The 16,424-nt window shown below is 41.6% G+C and overlaps 1 protein-coding gene and 1 non-coding gene across 3 annotated transcripts in view; both read left to right on the forward strand.

Annotated features, from left to right (window-relative positions):
• Window positions 1-16,424, forward strand: part of Ptdss1 (phosphatidylserine synthase 1) — a 58,755-nt gene that overhangs the window by 7,802 nt on the left and 34,529 nt on the right. For both annotated transcript variants that reach the window (XM_031357949.1, XM_031357950.1), the window contains exons 2-5: window positions 3,931-4,022; window positions 6,239-6,283; window positions 7,171-7,295; window positions 14,041-14,199. In XM_031357949.1, coding sequence (XP_031213809.1) covers window positions 3,931-4,022; window positions 6,239-6,283; window positions 7,171-7,295; window positions 14,041-14,199 — 421 coding nt within the window. The remainder of the gene's footprint in view (window positions 1-3,930; window positions 4,023-6,238; window positions 6,284-7,170; window positions 7,296-14,040; window positions 14,200-16,424) is intronic.
• On the forward strand, window positions 10,692-10,854 carry LOC116082949. Its single transcript, XR_004115551.1, has one exon. It is a non-coding gene; the product is annotated as a U1 spliceosomal RNA (small nuclear RNA).

The following is a 16,424-nucleotide window of genomic DNA, read 5'->3' on the forward strand; positions in this document are numbered from 1 at the left end:
AGAGAGTGTGTTGGGAGAAGGGGTATAGGTATGGGGGTCAGAATACATCTTTGTGGAGTCAGTTCTGCCTTTATGTGAGTTGTGGGGATTGAACTCAGAGTTTTGGTCTTACACACAAGCCTTTATCCACTGAGCCATCTTATTTTCCAGTGATTTGAAATGGAGATTGATTTGATGATTTCTGTAGACATTTATTAACATTGTTTGAAGTTTACATTATACCAAAGGTTTGTATAGGGAAAAGTCTCTTCCAGTACCTCTCTTTCAGAACCTAACTTGTTTTTCCTTATTTCTTGAGTGCAAAGACATTTTATGTGGCTGTAGATAAAAATTATAGCTTATATTCCTATATACTAACCCTTATTTATACAAATAATTGCTTATCATGCCTACTGTTCTACTGTTTCTTTACTTCATGATGTCTTTTCAATTTCTGGGAACAGTTAATTTGTAGAAACTTCCATTCTTTTTTATGGCTACCTAGTTTTCTGCTGTGAGACTAGACTATAATGAATATATATAATTTTTCAGTGAACAGCCCTGTATACGTGCCATTTAACATACACAAGAAAATGTTTTAAGCAGAGGTTCTCAGAGTAGAACGGCTGAACCACAGGATATATACTTGGTTGTAAGTATAGAATATTCCTCACTTATCCCCCCTCTGTAAAAGCCATAAGTTCATATAACTGTAACTAATGCATAGAGTGCCTGCTTACCTGTTTCTTCATAGACTCTCCCGCTAAGTCAGATAAAAATGGTCTCTTAGTGTTATCTTATTTTGTCCATCTCTTTCCATTTCATTTCCTGCATGATGCTAGTTTCTTCATAACTCTCTTCCATTTCCCTGTTGGTTTTGCTATGACTATTGTATTTTCTGTTAATTGATTTTTAAAGGGGTGCTTTCCATGTTAGAACACTCAGCCCTTTGTCTTTATTTAAGCCACGGGCACTTTCTTCAAGTTTGTATTTTCCTGGATCGCATTACTGCTTCAGTTTCTTTTACTTTATTTCTGTGCTGCTTTCTTATTTGCTCGTGCTTTCTGTATGTTGTGCTGTACCTCAGGACAATGTTCCCATTCTGAGGTGGTTGACTTGTTTTTAATTAATCAGATTTTCTAGTATACACTACCCTACTTAGTTTCTAATCATCCACATTATTTTCAGATAAAGTGTGGATTATGTGATTCCCCCCTTTCTCCACACAACAGTGATTGATTTTACCCTTAAGTTTAACTTGTAGCATGTATATAATGTGGCTGTCAGAGTCCTTCCTTCCAACCCTTTGCCTCTGGCACAGCTCATACTGACCTCCCAGAAGCTGATCATGGGTGTAACATTATCCTTAGGATCTAGCAGCCCTGGTTCCAATGCCAGCTCTGTAGCTTCTTAACCTGTACACTATAGGCAGTGTACTTGACCTTTCTTGTCATTTTAAAATCGTGGTTGATGATGTCTATTTTGCATTTGGCTGTGAAAATTAGCAAAAATGTTACTTAACTGTCAGTCAAGTCCCCGATGCACAGTACATACTTGATAAAGAGGAGGTGTTGGTGTCACCATCACACAGCAAGGGCACTGGGATGTTGTTTTGAAGGGAGATGTTGTTTCTCCTATGCTGCTATTCTTCAGTGAGGCCTAGTGGCCTGTCAAAGGAATGTGAAGCCTCCTTGAGTTTCAGCAAAAGGAACCAGGCTAGAATATTTAGGGCAGTTTGGTAGACAGTAAATCATTGGGGTGTCCATTGAAATACAATTACACAGTGCTTGCCTATGGGATCTGTTGGCTTCTGAGGTTTGACTTTGGAGTGAACCCTATAATGGTACTAGCATCAGTTTGTTAAGCTACTTGGGCACATGTAGGGTCTAGGGAATGCTGTGTGTGATCTCATTTAAGAACTGTGCTCAGCCCTGTCCTAACTCTAGAAGCTGATTAATTGGTGGCAGAAACTTAGCTTCCAGCTTCTGTTTTTAACCCAGTACCCTAGGACAGTCCTTATCAAGGCAGCTCTTTGTATCATTCCGTGTCTCTTCATGTTGTGATGACCCACACTTGGTTTACGGGATAATTTTTTTTTTCTTTTGTGTTTGTGTGTGTGAGATAGCACACAGTGTGAATGTGTGGAGACTAGAGGAAAACTTGTTCTCTTCCACCTTTCTATGGGTTCTGGGGAATCAAAGGCTTACACAGTAAGAACCTTAACCCACACAGCTTCTGGGGGTGGGGGTGGGGGGTTGTTGCTGTTCTTGTTGTTTGAGTTTTGTTTTTTTTTTTTTGGTTTAGTTTGGTTTGAGTTTTTCAAAACAGGGTTTCTCTGCATAGCCCTGGCTGTCCTAGAACTTGCTCTATAGATCGGGATGGCCTCAAACTCAGAGACCCACCTACCTCTGCCTCTCAAGTGCTGGGATTAGCTGCCACTGCCTGTCATAAACTCAGCTTCTTTTTGCTTGCATCTTGTCTCCTTGTCTTTGAAATGTCTCCTTCCATTCTGATTTATGCCATACTTTCTGCCTACTCATTTCACATTTTAAAAACTGCAGCACTGAACTTTCTTCTTCTGTCAAGCTTCTCAGAAATTACCAATCATTGAGGAAATCCTCTTCTTGTCTTACATTTGTTTCCCACTTTGTGTTTGCTTTTCGTGAATTCCACATACATTACCAGTTAGTGTTTACTAGTCTATCAGTCTGTCTGTCTCACTCCTTTAACATGAAGCATCTAACAGAGTGTTTCCACAGTAACTCATTGTCGTCAACAGTTAGTCCACAGTCTGTTAAATGTGTAGCATGTGTCAGGTTCCAAGAACAGAAGGGAATAAGTCCCTATTTCAGAAGTGTGATTCTGGCAAGGTAACAGGGAACACTTGTTAACCAGCAAATGGGAGCAGTCCAATCACTGGGGTGATGAATCAATAAACAAGAGATGTTAGAAAGCCAGACATGAGAGGAAGGGTGACCATTTTCTTTTTTTTTAATCATTCTGCTTCTACTCTGATTTTAAATCTTGTGTTTTTTTTTTTTTCTTCTTTTGATTTTCTTTGCTTCCTGTTCATTTTTGCCTCTTCCTGCATCTTGTAGGTCCATTTTCAAGGATAGTTAATATAATCTTATCACATTGCTGCTTTCCTGGTAATTTCTTGTTCCATTCTGACTTTTTCCTCTATCAAGCAAGGATATCTGTTGTGTTAGAAGCACTGCTCAAGTCTGGACAGACCACACCAGGCCAAAGCAGTTCCACGCAGCAGAGGTTTATTGTGGGGGAAGAGGGCAAAGGTGAGGGCCAAGGAGGGGAGAAGGGAAGAGAAGGAGGGAGAGGGCAGAGGGGTCTGCCTTTTATTTGGATAGTGACAAAGCCACTTGCTGGTAAAGGTGGGAGGTGAGCCAAGTAGATTCTGGGAAGGTGTATTGGTTGCCATGGCTGCAGATGTGCCATGCGGGTCTCTGTCACCTAGGTGTGATGTCACTGGGTTCAGAGCAGATCCTGATACCAACAATATCTTTTGTATTTTTTAAGATCAAGACATTTCTCTAAAACAACACTTTGTATTTTTGACATCTTGGGGTTTTGTGTTTGAAGAACAGTGTGTCTCAAATAAATGTTTGAGTAGAATATATGTTGGTGTTTAAGATGATCAGTTTTCTTTATATATTATTTCATAGAAATTTTGGTGGTGGAGATAAGCTTTGTGCGTGCTAAGCACGTACATCACTGAGCTCTACCTTCAGCCGCCATTTCCTTTTATGTAAGACCTGGGCTTTATTGTGAGAGTGTTGGTTTTAGGATGTGACACTGAACAGTAAACTGGGTGTAGTGACTTTGTGCAGCAAAAGAAAGTCTGCAATCTGGTGTTTTAATGTGGAAGGCATACTGGGTTTTTGGTTTCCTGTTTAAATCTGCAGGTGGATTCTCAATGTCGTTTTCCATTTTCAGGGATGACTCTGTTCCTGAAGACAACATCTGGAGAGGCATCCTTTCTGTTATTTTCTTCTTTCTCATCATCAGCGTGTTAGCATTCCCCAATGGTGAGTCATGTTTTAAGTTAATGAAGTTCTCCTGTGCATCGTGCCCCTCTGAGTTTTTGAGATGCAAATCATCTAGAAGGTGGGTTTTGCATAACTATCATAGTAGCTATCTCTGTAGTTAGATTGTCTGTTCTGTCTCCTCCCAGCTCTGTGGCCCCCACGTCCTTAAATGTGTTTAAGTTTTCCTCTTGTTTGTTGCTGATAACAAGAAGGTATTCTGAGAGCTAACTAAATTGACAACATTAAACCCATTCCCTATGGGCCAAGCATTCAAGTGCATGAGTCTGTGGGGGTCGTTCCTATTCAAACCACTCCATAGCATTTCGTTTTATAGCCTGGGCTCGCCTTGAATTCCTAACCCTCATGCTCTAGCCTCCCGTGATCCTAAACTATAGATGTATGCTGTGACACAGAGCTTGAAAAATTCTTTTCTAGAAGCCTTTTAGTGTACTTGTTCTCAATTCTCTTTGGCTAGAATTGGGCTATATATGACTTCTTCCCAGTCCTGAGGACAGGAATTTGTAATACCCAGAGTCAAGTGGGCATATAGACGACCAGTAGGTATGTGGTGACTGGAAAGTTGCAAAGGAACTTGGGCTACCTCTGGTTACCTAGAGTGTACCCGAGTCGAACAGGAGAGAGGTGGGCACTCAGCAGACTCCCTTTGCCTGTCAGTGCATGTACAGCAGGATTAAGTTCTATAATGGGTCTCCTAAGTAATGATACAGAGCCTTGATTTTATTTATGAATGATTAGGTATTATAGCAAATCTTGTTTCCAACTACCTCATAATTCAGTTAACCCATTTATACTAAACTAGGTTGTGCCACGTGGGTTGTTATCCCCTCCTCGGTTTCATATGTCCATGTCTGGGTGGTGAATCTCCCACACCTCTCTCTCTCTCCCAGAGTTCCTCTCTCTGTCTAGGAGCCCCTCCTTCCTTTCTTGCCTTTGGTATAGGCCACCATCTTTTTTTTTTTTTTTTTTTTTTTTTTTTTTTTTTTTTGGTGTTTTGAGACAGGCTGGCCTTGAACTCAGAACTCTGCCTGCCTCTGCCTCCTAAGTGCTGGGATTAAAGGGGTGTGCTACCACTGCCCGGCTGGCCATCATCTTTTTATTAAGACCATTCAGAAGGTGAGAGTAGTAATGTTTATAAAATATGATATAGCCATATAAATAACAATGCCAAAGTCTGGTCTGCACTTAACTCTCTGTGGGCACAGAAATCGGCATTTGAATAATCTTTGCACAGTTCACAATAATATTATCCCACCAGGGTTTCTAGACTTCTTTCTAGTTCTGTGGGGAAATATTCTATAAGGACCTATACTAGAAGAGCCCTTGGGAGACCAGGGAAGGAAAGGGTGTGATGTCTACTTCACATTGCTTTCCATTCCCTTCCTCCTATTACCCATTCTTCATTGGTTCTCTTAACAAGAAGACCTTGTAGGAGGCTCGTTCAGCTTCTGTGGCCCCTGGGTATATTCTGTAGTAAAGACCCTTCCTCAGACTCTGTTACCTCTCATGACTGCATCTCACTGACTATAGCTCACTGTAGACAGATATTTCTGGGCCACTTTCTTCATCTCTGCTCCCCAAGCATGCTCATAGAACTCACCTGACATGACTTTTTTTTTTTTTTTTTTTTTTTTTTTTTTTTTTTTTTTTTTTGGTTTTTCGAGACAGGGTTCCTCTGTGTAGCCCTGGCTGTCCTGGAACTCACTCTGTAGACCAGGCTGGCCTTGAACTCAGAAATCCACCTGCCTCTGCCTCCCAAGTGCTGGGATTAAAGGCGTGCGCCACCACTGCCCAGCTTGACATGACTGTTATGAGCATTGGAAATAAAACCAAACAAAACAGGTTCTACACTGAACCCTACTGGAACCCTCATGCCATGACCCTCAGTTTCCAAGTGAGGGAGCCTCTGAGCACTCCTGCCCCTACTGACTGGAGTGTGAGAAGCACTGAGCTAGCTCTGCACCCTTCCCTGCTTAGTCACCAGCTCCTGAGGTCAGCTTCAGCAAGGGGCAAGGAAAGGCAAAGTCCAGGCTATAACAGGCAGCAAGAAAGCCCTGGCTGGTATCTCCCTCTTAGCAGGTGGGGCTCATAGTTCTTCAGTTCTCCAAGATTAAGAAGCATGTTTCAAAAGTTATGGGGAAAGAAAAGAGAAAATAAAACAGTCCAGTTTATTGTAACTTCATATCATCTCTTTGCAGGTCCGTTTACTCGACCTCATCCAGCCTTATGGCGAATGGTTTTTGGTGAGTGCCATTAGTAGATAAAATTATTTTCTACTTTAAAAACATCTTTTCTCTGTGTATCACAATAGTGGTTTTACAGCATACCTTAAAAACAAACAAACAAACAAACCATTTTTAGTGTGCCTAATAAAAAAATGTTAGATTTTTTGATCAAAAAATAAATGGTTGGTGATGGCATAAACTCTTATACGTAGGATCTAATTTCAGCCAGCTTAACAGAACACATCACAGCCCCACTCTGGGGTTGGGGTAGGGAATGGAATCTTTGGAATTGATTTTGCCTTGGAGTATATTAATGGCTTTACTATTTTAAATGACATGGTATTGGTGATTTAGGATAGCAATTATGGTAGATGCGACAAGAAGATCACACCTGCCAAGGGCTAGTTTGAAGGATAAGTCTCAGATGGTGTGAAAGTATGACCTACCTATCGTCTGCTCATTCAGCTTCATAAAACATTGTTTCACTCATCTGATTTCCCCATTGACCTTGGGAGAAAATCAGAAAGCCTTGCCTTGCCCCCAATTCTGTCACTTCAGCACCCCTTAATCTGTTCCCTCTTTCTACCAGCACCACAGCCTCATGATGAGTTAACTCTTTCTTCAGGAACATATTTACATGGTCTTTCTCTACTTCATGTTCTGTCAAGCCTACCCTATACATTCACTGGTTGCTGGTTCTTCAAGGCTTAGCTTGAGTATCATTTCCTCAGAGAGGGAGACCCTTTTCAGACTGAATTAGGACTATGTACCAGATCCTCTCAACAAAAAGATACCTGGCTATGATTCTCAGAAGGCTGCATTGTGAATTCATGTATACTATAACTCCAAGCCATTGAGTCTAATGTGTGTCTCTCCTAACCTTAACCTTGTTTTGTTTTTGTCAGGCCTCAGTGTGTTGTATTTCCTCTTCTTGGTATTCCTCCTTTTCCTGAACTTCGAGCAGGTTAAGTCCCTGATGTATTGGCTAGATCCCAATCTTCGCTATGCTACAAGAGAAGCGGACATCATGGTATGTACTTGTTAGTGACCTTTTGTTAACTGGGTAGGGTCCTGCATGTAGGAAGCACTGGATCCACATTTTAACTTGATCGATCTCCTGGTTTCCTTGTAGTATAGCTAAAAACTGGATTCAGGGTGCACCACTGTGCACTAAAGTGATGCCATCCAGGAAATGAAACCCTTTTATGAAATGAGGGTGTGTGCTAAGAAGAATACACACACTGCCATCACATGGCTTTTGGCCTGAACTCTGCTCATATCATTTATCTGTCATAGGACTTTGAACATAGGAATAGCCTGTTCCCTTTTTGGTGAAAACGGTAATGCATATGGTGAGTAGGAAGGGCATATTGTGAACTGAACAGAGTAATGTTGACTGTGCATCCCAGAAGGCCTGCACAGTGCTTGACACACACTGGTCTCTTCAGCTACTGCTTGTTAACCAGTCATGTTCAGCACCTCTGCTAGATATGCCTGTAGCCAGATTTTATAGTCCTCTACCTGGTTGCTACAAAGGGGCTAACTATAATGACTTAAGCTGTTTCATTTGTTACATATTTAGAACACATACACACACATGAACCCTTCTCAGTTTTATGTAAAACAACTTTTATTTTGACTTTCTTTTATTGATAAGACTATTTGGGGAAGAAACAACAGTTCTTTTTCCTTTACATTCACACTGATCATCTCTGTGGTGAGGTATCTTGGGGTTTTCCCATACTAATCAGTTTTCCTGCTCTCCTGACATGAACAACACTACCTGCATGCACTGTTAGACCCCAGAGCTAAGAAGTCATTCCTCGGGACTGTCTGTATTTCACCTGTGAGTCTCCTGTATTTCTGAATGGCCAACCTCTCATAGGAGCGTTCCACTGTCTTCATGACTTCAGCCTATAGGACTCAGAGGTGCCTTTTACACCATTTATTTTAAAGGATGTGATATGGGATGCAGATGAATACCCAGAGAATGAGTACTTAGCTCAAGGGCTGGCAGGGTTTCAAATGCAGCAGCTTCTTTAGAGGTAAGAGGCAGAGGTTTCTTTAGAGGTAAGGTGTACCATAGGCCCAACATGCAACTATGTCACTCTCCTCAAAGCTCTCCAAACCCTATAGTAAGGAGCTTTCATGGAGGTTTTATCATAGAATGTAGGGTGGGACTGGAAAGTTCCCACTTCCAATACATCTTTGTCTTTTAGTGCTCAGCTTCCAACCCTGGAGCTACCACTTATTGCCTCTTTAAAGTAAGAGATACTCCAACCACTGTGATTTTCAAGGCATTAGGAACTCCCTCTGAAACAGGTCAAAGACCATTAGTACAAAAGATGGACTCGGTGCCCTTTCTCCTCAGAAAATTGCAAGGGAGCTAGGGACTAAAACCAAAGTCAGTAGCAGTTGTTTTGTACTGTGACATTCTTGTCTAGAGTTTTGAAGACCTACTATCCTGTGCAGGTTGAAGGATGAGCTGGTGGTATTACGGAGAGAGAATAAGCACTTGGGGCACAGACATTTGCCCTGGCAATCAAGACATAACAAAGGGACTAAAAGATCAAGAAATAATCATCATCACAGAATGGCTAGATCCTTCTTGAGATGATACTTGTAAATGTTTATCTTAGCTTTCCTGGGGTCCACAATAAAAACAAAACCAAGAGTTGGGGATTATTTAGAAGCCTAATTAGGATTTCTCACTCTCAAGGAAAAGAACCACAAAGGGTAAAACTTAGTTTCGCTGCTGCTGCTGCCTATGTTAGGTTTCCATTAAGGAAATAAAACATCTAGAAGAGCCAGGTGTGTTAGTGCACACCTTTAATCACTCAGGATGCAGAGGCAGGCAGATCTCTATGAGTAAGGACCAGCCTGGTCTAGTGAGTTCTAGGACAGCCAAGTCTATGTACTGAGACCGTTTCAAAAAGCTAAAACATCTGAGATAATCAATAAAAAAGAAGGGTTTTTTTGTTGTTGTTTATTTTTTTGTTTTGTTTTGCTTTTGCTGTTTCATAGGTTTCAGTATGGTTAAGGCAAACCACCATGGCAGGAAAATTGCTTAGCTCATGATAACCATCAAACAATGAGGGACTGACATCCCACATCCTCCTTGAATACACATCACCAAAGGCCTAAGGCCTCTTAGTAGGCTGCACCACTTAAGAGTTTCTACCACCTCCAATAGCACACAATTCTCTTGGTTAGGAAGCAAGCCTTTAATGTAAGAAGCAAACCTTTAAGAACCTTGGAGAATTATTCTAGTCCCTCACTGGAGCAAAGATGCAAGCGATGATTGTAGCTTAGTCTGCTAAACACTATGCCAGACATTTTCTATATATTCGCTAAACACTATGCCAGACATTTTCTATATATTCGGTATAATTCTCTCTCTCTCTCTCTCTCTCTCTCTCTCTCTCTCTCTCTCTCACACACACACACACACACACACACATACACATCAGCTATTCAGACCATTTTATAGAGGAGGAAAGAGAAACTTAAATTCTGTCTGTCTTGCTCAAAACAAAAGCTTCTATCTCTGCTTTAAAACCTATACTTTTCAATTTGACGGTGCTTCAAGTGTAACATTATCACAGTAAGGACAGTCATGCTCATAGCAGTCTTAGAAAATAAAGATATTTCCTGAGAGATTGGAGAAATTATTGTAGATAAAATATTTTCCAAGGCAGCTTTTTGGGGGCTTGAGCAAAAGTCAGCTGGCTTGCAGGGGGTTGTGCTCATAATGTTTCTGTCACAGGCCTTATGGACTGAAAAAGCAAGTGGAATCCAAAAATGTTTTGACACTTAGCTTCTTTAGAAATCTGATATCACAATGACATCTCAGTGTCGCAATAACTGCAATTGCCTTTTACAATCTAATTTCCAGTACTGGCTGATTCTTCCTCAGCCAGGCAAGGTGTGGAGCTGTTTGTAGATTCCAGGAATCTGGGTGGTTTGTTAGCAGTCTCCTCTTTCATCCCTCGTCATGTTTACTTCCTCCAGCCAGCCATTCACAGTGCTGAGGACTCATTGATGGCTATAGAGAGAAACCTTCCATTTTGTATGGATCATTTCATTGTTTGCTATAGAGAAGTGTTCTTCCTATTTGTGAAATTTTTAGAAAGAGCTAGGTCTGGTGATAGGTATATAAACCCACCATTCAGGAGGTTGAAACAGGAGGATTATAAGTTCAAGGCCGGCTTGGGCAGCTTAGTAAGACTTCCTTCTCTAAAAGTAAAAAGAGGACTGAGGTGTGGTCCAGCAGGAGAATGCTCATTCAGCATCTCTCAGGCCCAGTACTGTGGGAAAGTTGTTCTTGCATGTAAATGGGGTCTGTGAGTCACACTTGTCTCGGCGCTACTGTTCTTGCCATTCCAGATCTTGATATATATGTGTTGGAATTGAGACTTACATTTTCATACTTACCTGGCAGGGGAGATACCATGATCATGAAGGTGGTTTTCCCAGGGCGAGGCTTATCCATTGCACTCCAAATATGCTTACCCCCGAGAGTTCCCCAAATGTGGGAAACTTGACTGCATAATTTGTGGTAGTAGGGACTGCATTCGCGCTCTCCCCTCAGCGGGGGAAAAGACATATTTTCATTTAGGATTTCTTCTATAAATTGGTGTCAGGGATGGAGTTATTAATTTTAATAGATTTATTTTTTGTTTGTTTATTTATTCATGTATGTTTTCTTCTTTTAAGACAAGTTCTTAAATAGCCTGTGCTGGCCTCCAGCTCACTATGTAACTAAGGATGGCCTTGAGTGGCCATCTTGCTTCTGCCTCCTAAGTACCATGATGTCATAGGCTTGTGCCGTTGGGCTCCACCTTGAGTCAGTTTCTTATCTAATAGTGGATAGTTTGCTCCTTTCTAATGTGATTGATTCTGGGCTGGAGTTAGAGCGCAGTGGTAGTGATACTATTGCATGAGGCCCTGAGATCAATTAAAAAGTGTGGCCTACATATCAAACAAGTTTGGACAGCCCAGCTCTTTTTAGAATTATTTTGCAATCATTTTAAAGTTAGTCTATCTGAAGTATAGCTGTTTTTATGACTGGTACTGACTGAGCAGTTCTGTGTGCTGGTGATAGTTGGAAACAGCTGGGTAGCCTCCCCATCTTTTGGAGGCTAAAGTTGAAGAAAAACTTGTTGACTATTGTATCATAAAACAATTCCAGCAAAGTTTCAAGGAATTTCAGCATATTTTTATAAATTTTAAGCACATATAAGAGTACAAAGACTCAGATTCTCTTATACCCATTACCTAGGTTCAACAAGTATTGATTTGTAGTTGAGGTTGTCCAGCGTCATTCCATTTTAAATCTGTTCTCAGAGTGTAGTCTAAGATGTGTAAACTCCTTTTGTTTTCTTCCAACAAACGGCTCTGTAGAATTGGTCTTCACATAATGTGTGTTTTATACCTCACTTAATTCACAGCATGATGCCAGTTCTTTGATGTAGTCTAAGACTTTTGATGAATAGTTTCCTTGTATATGCTTTCTTTTTCCTTAGAGTTTATTTGTTTATCTCCTGGGGTTTCTCACATCTGGTTTTTGTGGCTTGCCTTCAGGACATTGCCATTTGTCTTTCTGCCCCACCCCACCCCTAGATTTTCTGCACACTAGAAGCAGGAATAAAGGCTTGTTCTAGTTTGCTTTTTATTCTGTGATAAATACCACAACCAAAACTAGCTTGGGAAGAAAACAGTTTATTCAGCTTACAAGTCTTAGTCTCAGTTGACCACTGAAGGAAGTTAGGGCAGGAACTCAAGCACTAGCAGATGTTGCTTACTTGTTCCCTTGCCTTGCTCAACTTGCTTCTTAAATAGCCCAGGACCTGCCCTGGAATAGCATTGCTCACAGTGGACTAGGCCTCCTAATCAACAAAGTATCCCACAGACCAATCTGATAAATATATTCCTTAATTGAAATCTCCCTGTAAGTAACTCTAGTTTGTGTCGAGCTGACAAAAAACTAGCCAACACCAAGCTGGGTTGGGATTCCGACCTCCTGTGCCATTCTTATTGCGGAGCTGCATCACAGTTGGTGCCATCTCTTATATCATCCTTTGTGTCAACTAACTTCAGATCAAAAATACTAGAAAGAGACAATTTCTACCTTACTAAACATAGACAGACTATTGTCATTTTTCCCAAACCACATAGAGCATTTGTGCCGTGTTAGATAGGACAAGTAACGTAGGAATGACTTATGGTATGTAGTAGGATGTGTGTAGGTGGTCTATAAGACTACCATTTTATACCTGGGACGTGAGCATCTGGATTTTGGTATCCTCCAGATATCTTGGGATATGTCGGCTGGGAAGAGGGAGGAAGCAGCCAAACTGTTCTGCCTACCCTGCAGCAAGGACCTCAGAGGCCTCTGGTGGTGATTAATTGGGGGCTTTTTGGGATTAATTGGTGAATCTACTCTTTAAAATTCTAATGCTGGGTTATTCACATTGTCTCTTTCCAGTTTTTAGAGTATCTTTGTTTAATGAAAGCATACATATATTCACAAATCCCCCAGAACCACTTCCAGCCTGTGATCATGCTGAGTGGCCACTAAAAAACGGACACTCCCAACTCAGGTCCTTATCTAGCCTTAAGCAGCCTATTCCAGAGTGATCATAGGGTGAGAGGTTGAAGAATTCTGGGCCTGCGGTACCTTGTCACTCTCCTTAAATTAATAGGCAAGCGGTTTCAGCCCCAGAGTGTCTCTGTCAGCCAGGAATATCATGCTGTTGCAAGATCTTGGATCTTGCCTATGGGATTCCTGTGGTGAATGAAGAGATTGCTAGGACTCCACACTCATGCATGTCCTGTTCAACTTAGCAAAAGCTTTAACAGCAAGAGTCTTAAAGTAACTTGTTAGTTTCCGAGTGAGTTAGTATAAGGAGAGTTTCTAATTGGTAGTTTCTAAATGACAGTTGCAACACTCGGATAAAATGATGAAGAAATTAATTAGATAGAGGTTCAACATATCTTTTAAAAGTGACATTGCATGTACCTGGCCATAGAGAAGCTGAATAGAAGCTAGAAGTAGAAACATAAAGAATGAGGTAGACTTGGAAATTTAAAAACACTTTCTAAAAATCTTGGGCCAAAGAAGAAATCATGGATTGAAGAAGAACTCACAGTGGAATTTTTTTTTCTTTTTTTTTTAATTAGATATTTTCTTTATTTACATGTCATATGAGTTCTCCTTTCCCAGTTTCCCCTCCAAAAAACAAACACACAAACAAAAACAACAAGAACAAACCCCTGTTACCTTTCTCCTCCCCATGCTTGCCACCCCACCCTCTCCCACTTATTGGCCCTTATATATATTCCCAATGACAGTGAAAATGCTGAGAAGATACGGGCACGTGACCTCTGAGGAAGATGAAAAGCCTCAACTGCTTCAAACAGGAGAGTCCCTATCCAAAACTGTATTAGTTATTATATAAACTCAACACTGAAAGTTCCCAGGCAGTGAAGAATGTTGGTTCTGGGCCTGGGCCATGAAGGCCTTGTTGATCCATAGTTATGGGCTCTGCTGGACAGCCAGTATCAAGTGGGAGCTGACAGAGGTAAGACATGGGCAATCGTATCACCAGGCTATGTCGTCACAGTGTCAGTGTGTGGAACGGAAGCTATGATTTCTTACATGGTAGTCTAGTTCTAATTCCAGCTTTGAATTTATTATGTATTTCTAAGTAATTTTAAAAAGTATGTTTGTTACGCAACCAGTTAACATGTTTGAACTTCTTTATGTTAACCAGGAATATGCCGTGAACTGTCACGTGATCACCTGGGAGAGAATCGTTAGTCACTTTGATATATTTGCATTTGGGCATTTCTGGGGCTGGGCCATGAAGGCTTTGTTGATCCGCAGTTATGGGCTCTGCTGGACAATCAGTATCACCTGGGAGCTGACAGAGGTAAGACATGGACAAGGGGATCACTGGGACTCCAAAATCCCGGTGACTGTGTGTGTGGAGGAGGCTATGACTTCTTAGATGGCAGTTCATCCTCCAGCCCCTGGGCAGCAATACTGGACTCACATAATTCCGTGACAATACTCTGTACTTTTGTATAAAAAGAAAAAAACAAAACAAAATTTTCTGTGTCCTTAAGAACGTGTGCTCCTTTATGGTAAGTCTTAAAGAAAAACAAATGAAACCAAGAAAAAGAATGAAGTTGGAGTCCAAAATAAGACAAATCAATGTAAAGAGGAAATCTGTGTCGAGGTACAAGATTCACTTTGCTCACATGCCAGCTTTCTCTTTAGATCTCTGGGACTGGGTGTTCTGGATTACAAGTTTTTCTCACAGGTGTTTTCTCTCTGAGGGGACCTTCCCAGTAGAGCCCTGTGACCTGTTATCAAAAGGTAGTGCCCATTAATTAATGAGAGGTACACCCCTAGGTAAGCTATCAACAAATTGAAAGTTGAAGAACTACTTCCAATTAGTTTAACATTGTTAATCATTCTCAGGACACAGAATTTGACTATGTATACAGTGTATTTCTCAGTGCCAGCTATTACTGACCTGAATGTACAAAAGCATTCCAATGAAGTGAGCTTCTGTCAGTGTGTTCCTAGTTTGGGAGGCCAGAGTCTGCAATCAAGCTATGGACAGGGTTGCTTCCTTCTGACAGTGCTGTGGACACCCAACCCAGGTCTCCCTCTTAAGAGTCTTTAGCATTCATTGACTTAAAGGTGCATCACCCTGATCTCTAACTTTATCATCAGGTGGCCTTCTCCCTGTGTATATGAGTTTCCATGGACTTCTTTTTATAAGGACATGAACCATAAGTGGGTCAGGCCTTACTTGGTTTCAGTTTGAACTCTGCTTAAGTTGCTACTTCTACAATGACTACAGTTCCAAGTAAGTTTGCCCTCTAAGGCTAAGGAATTGGAGGCCAAGACAAGGGAATTCTTAGAGGATGAGGCCTAGCTCACACATAGCACTGCTTAGTTCCTTATATCTCATTCAGAATTCTCTCAATCAGCTGTATCTATTCCCATTGTGCAGAGGAAGGAAACAGTTCAGGCTGACATTATAGAAGGGTCACATCTCCATCCCAGGTATAAAGCCTACCTTCCTGCCATTATATCACATTCTACCTGAGTAAGCATCTTCCTTGCCCACTTGTTCTGGGACTGTGTAAAGCAACTGGCCTTTCTCAGACTCCTTTACTTTCCCTTGCTTGGCAGGGTTATCTTTGCTGCTTCCTGGGATCCTCTGGTCCCTAAGTCTTGGAGCATAGCCACTGAAGTCTTTCATTCCTCTGTTCCCACTCAGATCTATGTTTTGTCTGAAGTGTTTTTCTTCACACTGTTGTGAAAATGATCCTTTCCAGTACCCCATCATATCAAGACCTTCTCTTCTTACAAACTCTTTAGTGGTCCATTGCTCTTTAGAGTCAGCTTAGGAATCCCAAGAGGAACTAACTATTGCATCCCAGTCTGGAGTCACCAAGCCCATCTCAAGCTTACAGTCCATTTGTCTTCGTTTTGTGTGTGTGTGTGTGTTTGTTTTTTTCGAGACAGGGTTTCTCTGTATAGTCCTGGCTGTCTTGGAACTCACTGTGTAGACCAGGCTGGCCTTGAACTCAGAAATCCGCCTGCCTCTGCCTCCCAAGTGCTGGGATTAAAGGAGTGCGCCAGCACCTGACTAGTGTGTGTGTGTTTTTGAACACCTCTATCAGAGACTAGACCCAGCCCTTCCCTCTTTCCTGTTCTTCACCTTCTAGACTATTCTCTCCCTGGCTATACGTGTTTTCCACCTTTCCACTACCCATGTTCCGTGTTCAGACTCAGAAAGAGCACCTCCTTCCTGCCTTTAGAGCATGTGACCCATGTCTGTCCCAGGCCCAGGTACACATCACAAGTGCCCCACAGTTCTGTTGTGAGTGAATGAATGAAGGTGTTCCAGCTCTCAGACTCCATCCCTTGGGTTTCTCTCTTGCTCCAGAATTTGTAACCTTCCAGGAAGCACCTAGGCTGAAGGGCATCTTTCATGCCCACCCCTGCCCATAGTTTTGCTTCTGTAGTTTCTTTTCCTTCTAGTCTTAGGACTGGTGTTCCTACTGTGTCTGGTAGCTTACAACCTGGAAAAGCACCTCAGTGGTAATATGAGCCCTAACACAGCAGCCACAGACT

This window comes from Mastomys coucha, unplaced genomic scaffold (genome assembly GCF_008632895.1).
Source record: "Mastomys coucha isolate ucsf_1 unplaced genomic scaffold, UCSF_Mcou_1 pScaffold7, whole genome shotgun sequence".
In the NCBI taxonomy this organism is placed as follows: Eukaryota; Metazoa; Chordata; class Mammalia; order Rodentia; family Muridae; genus Mastomys; species Mastomys coucha.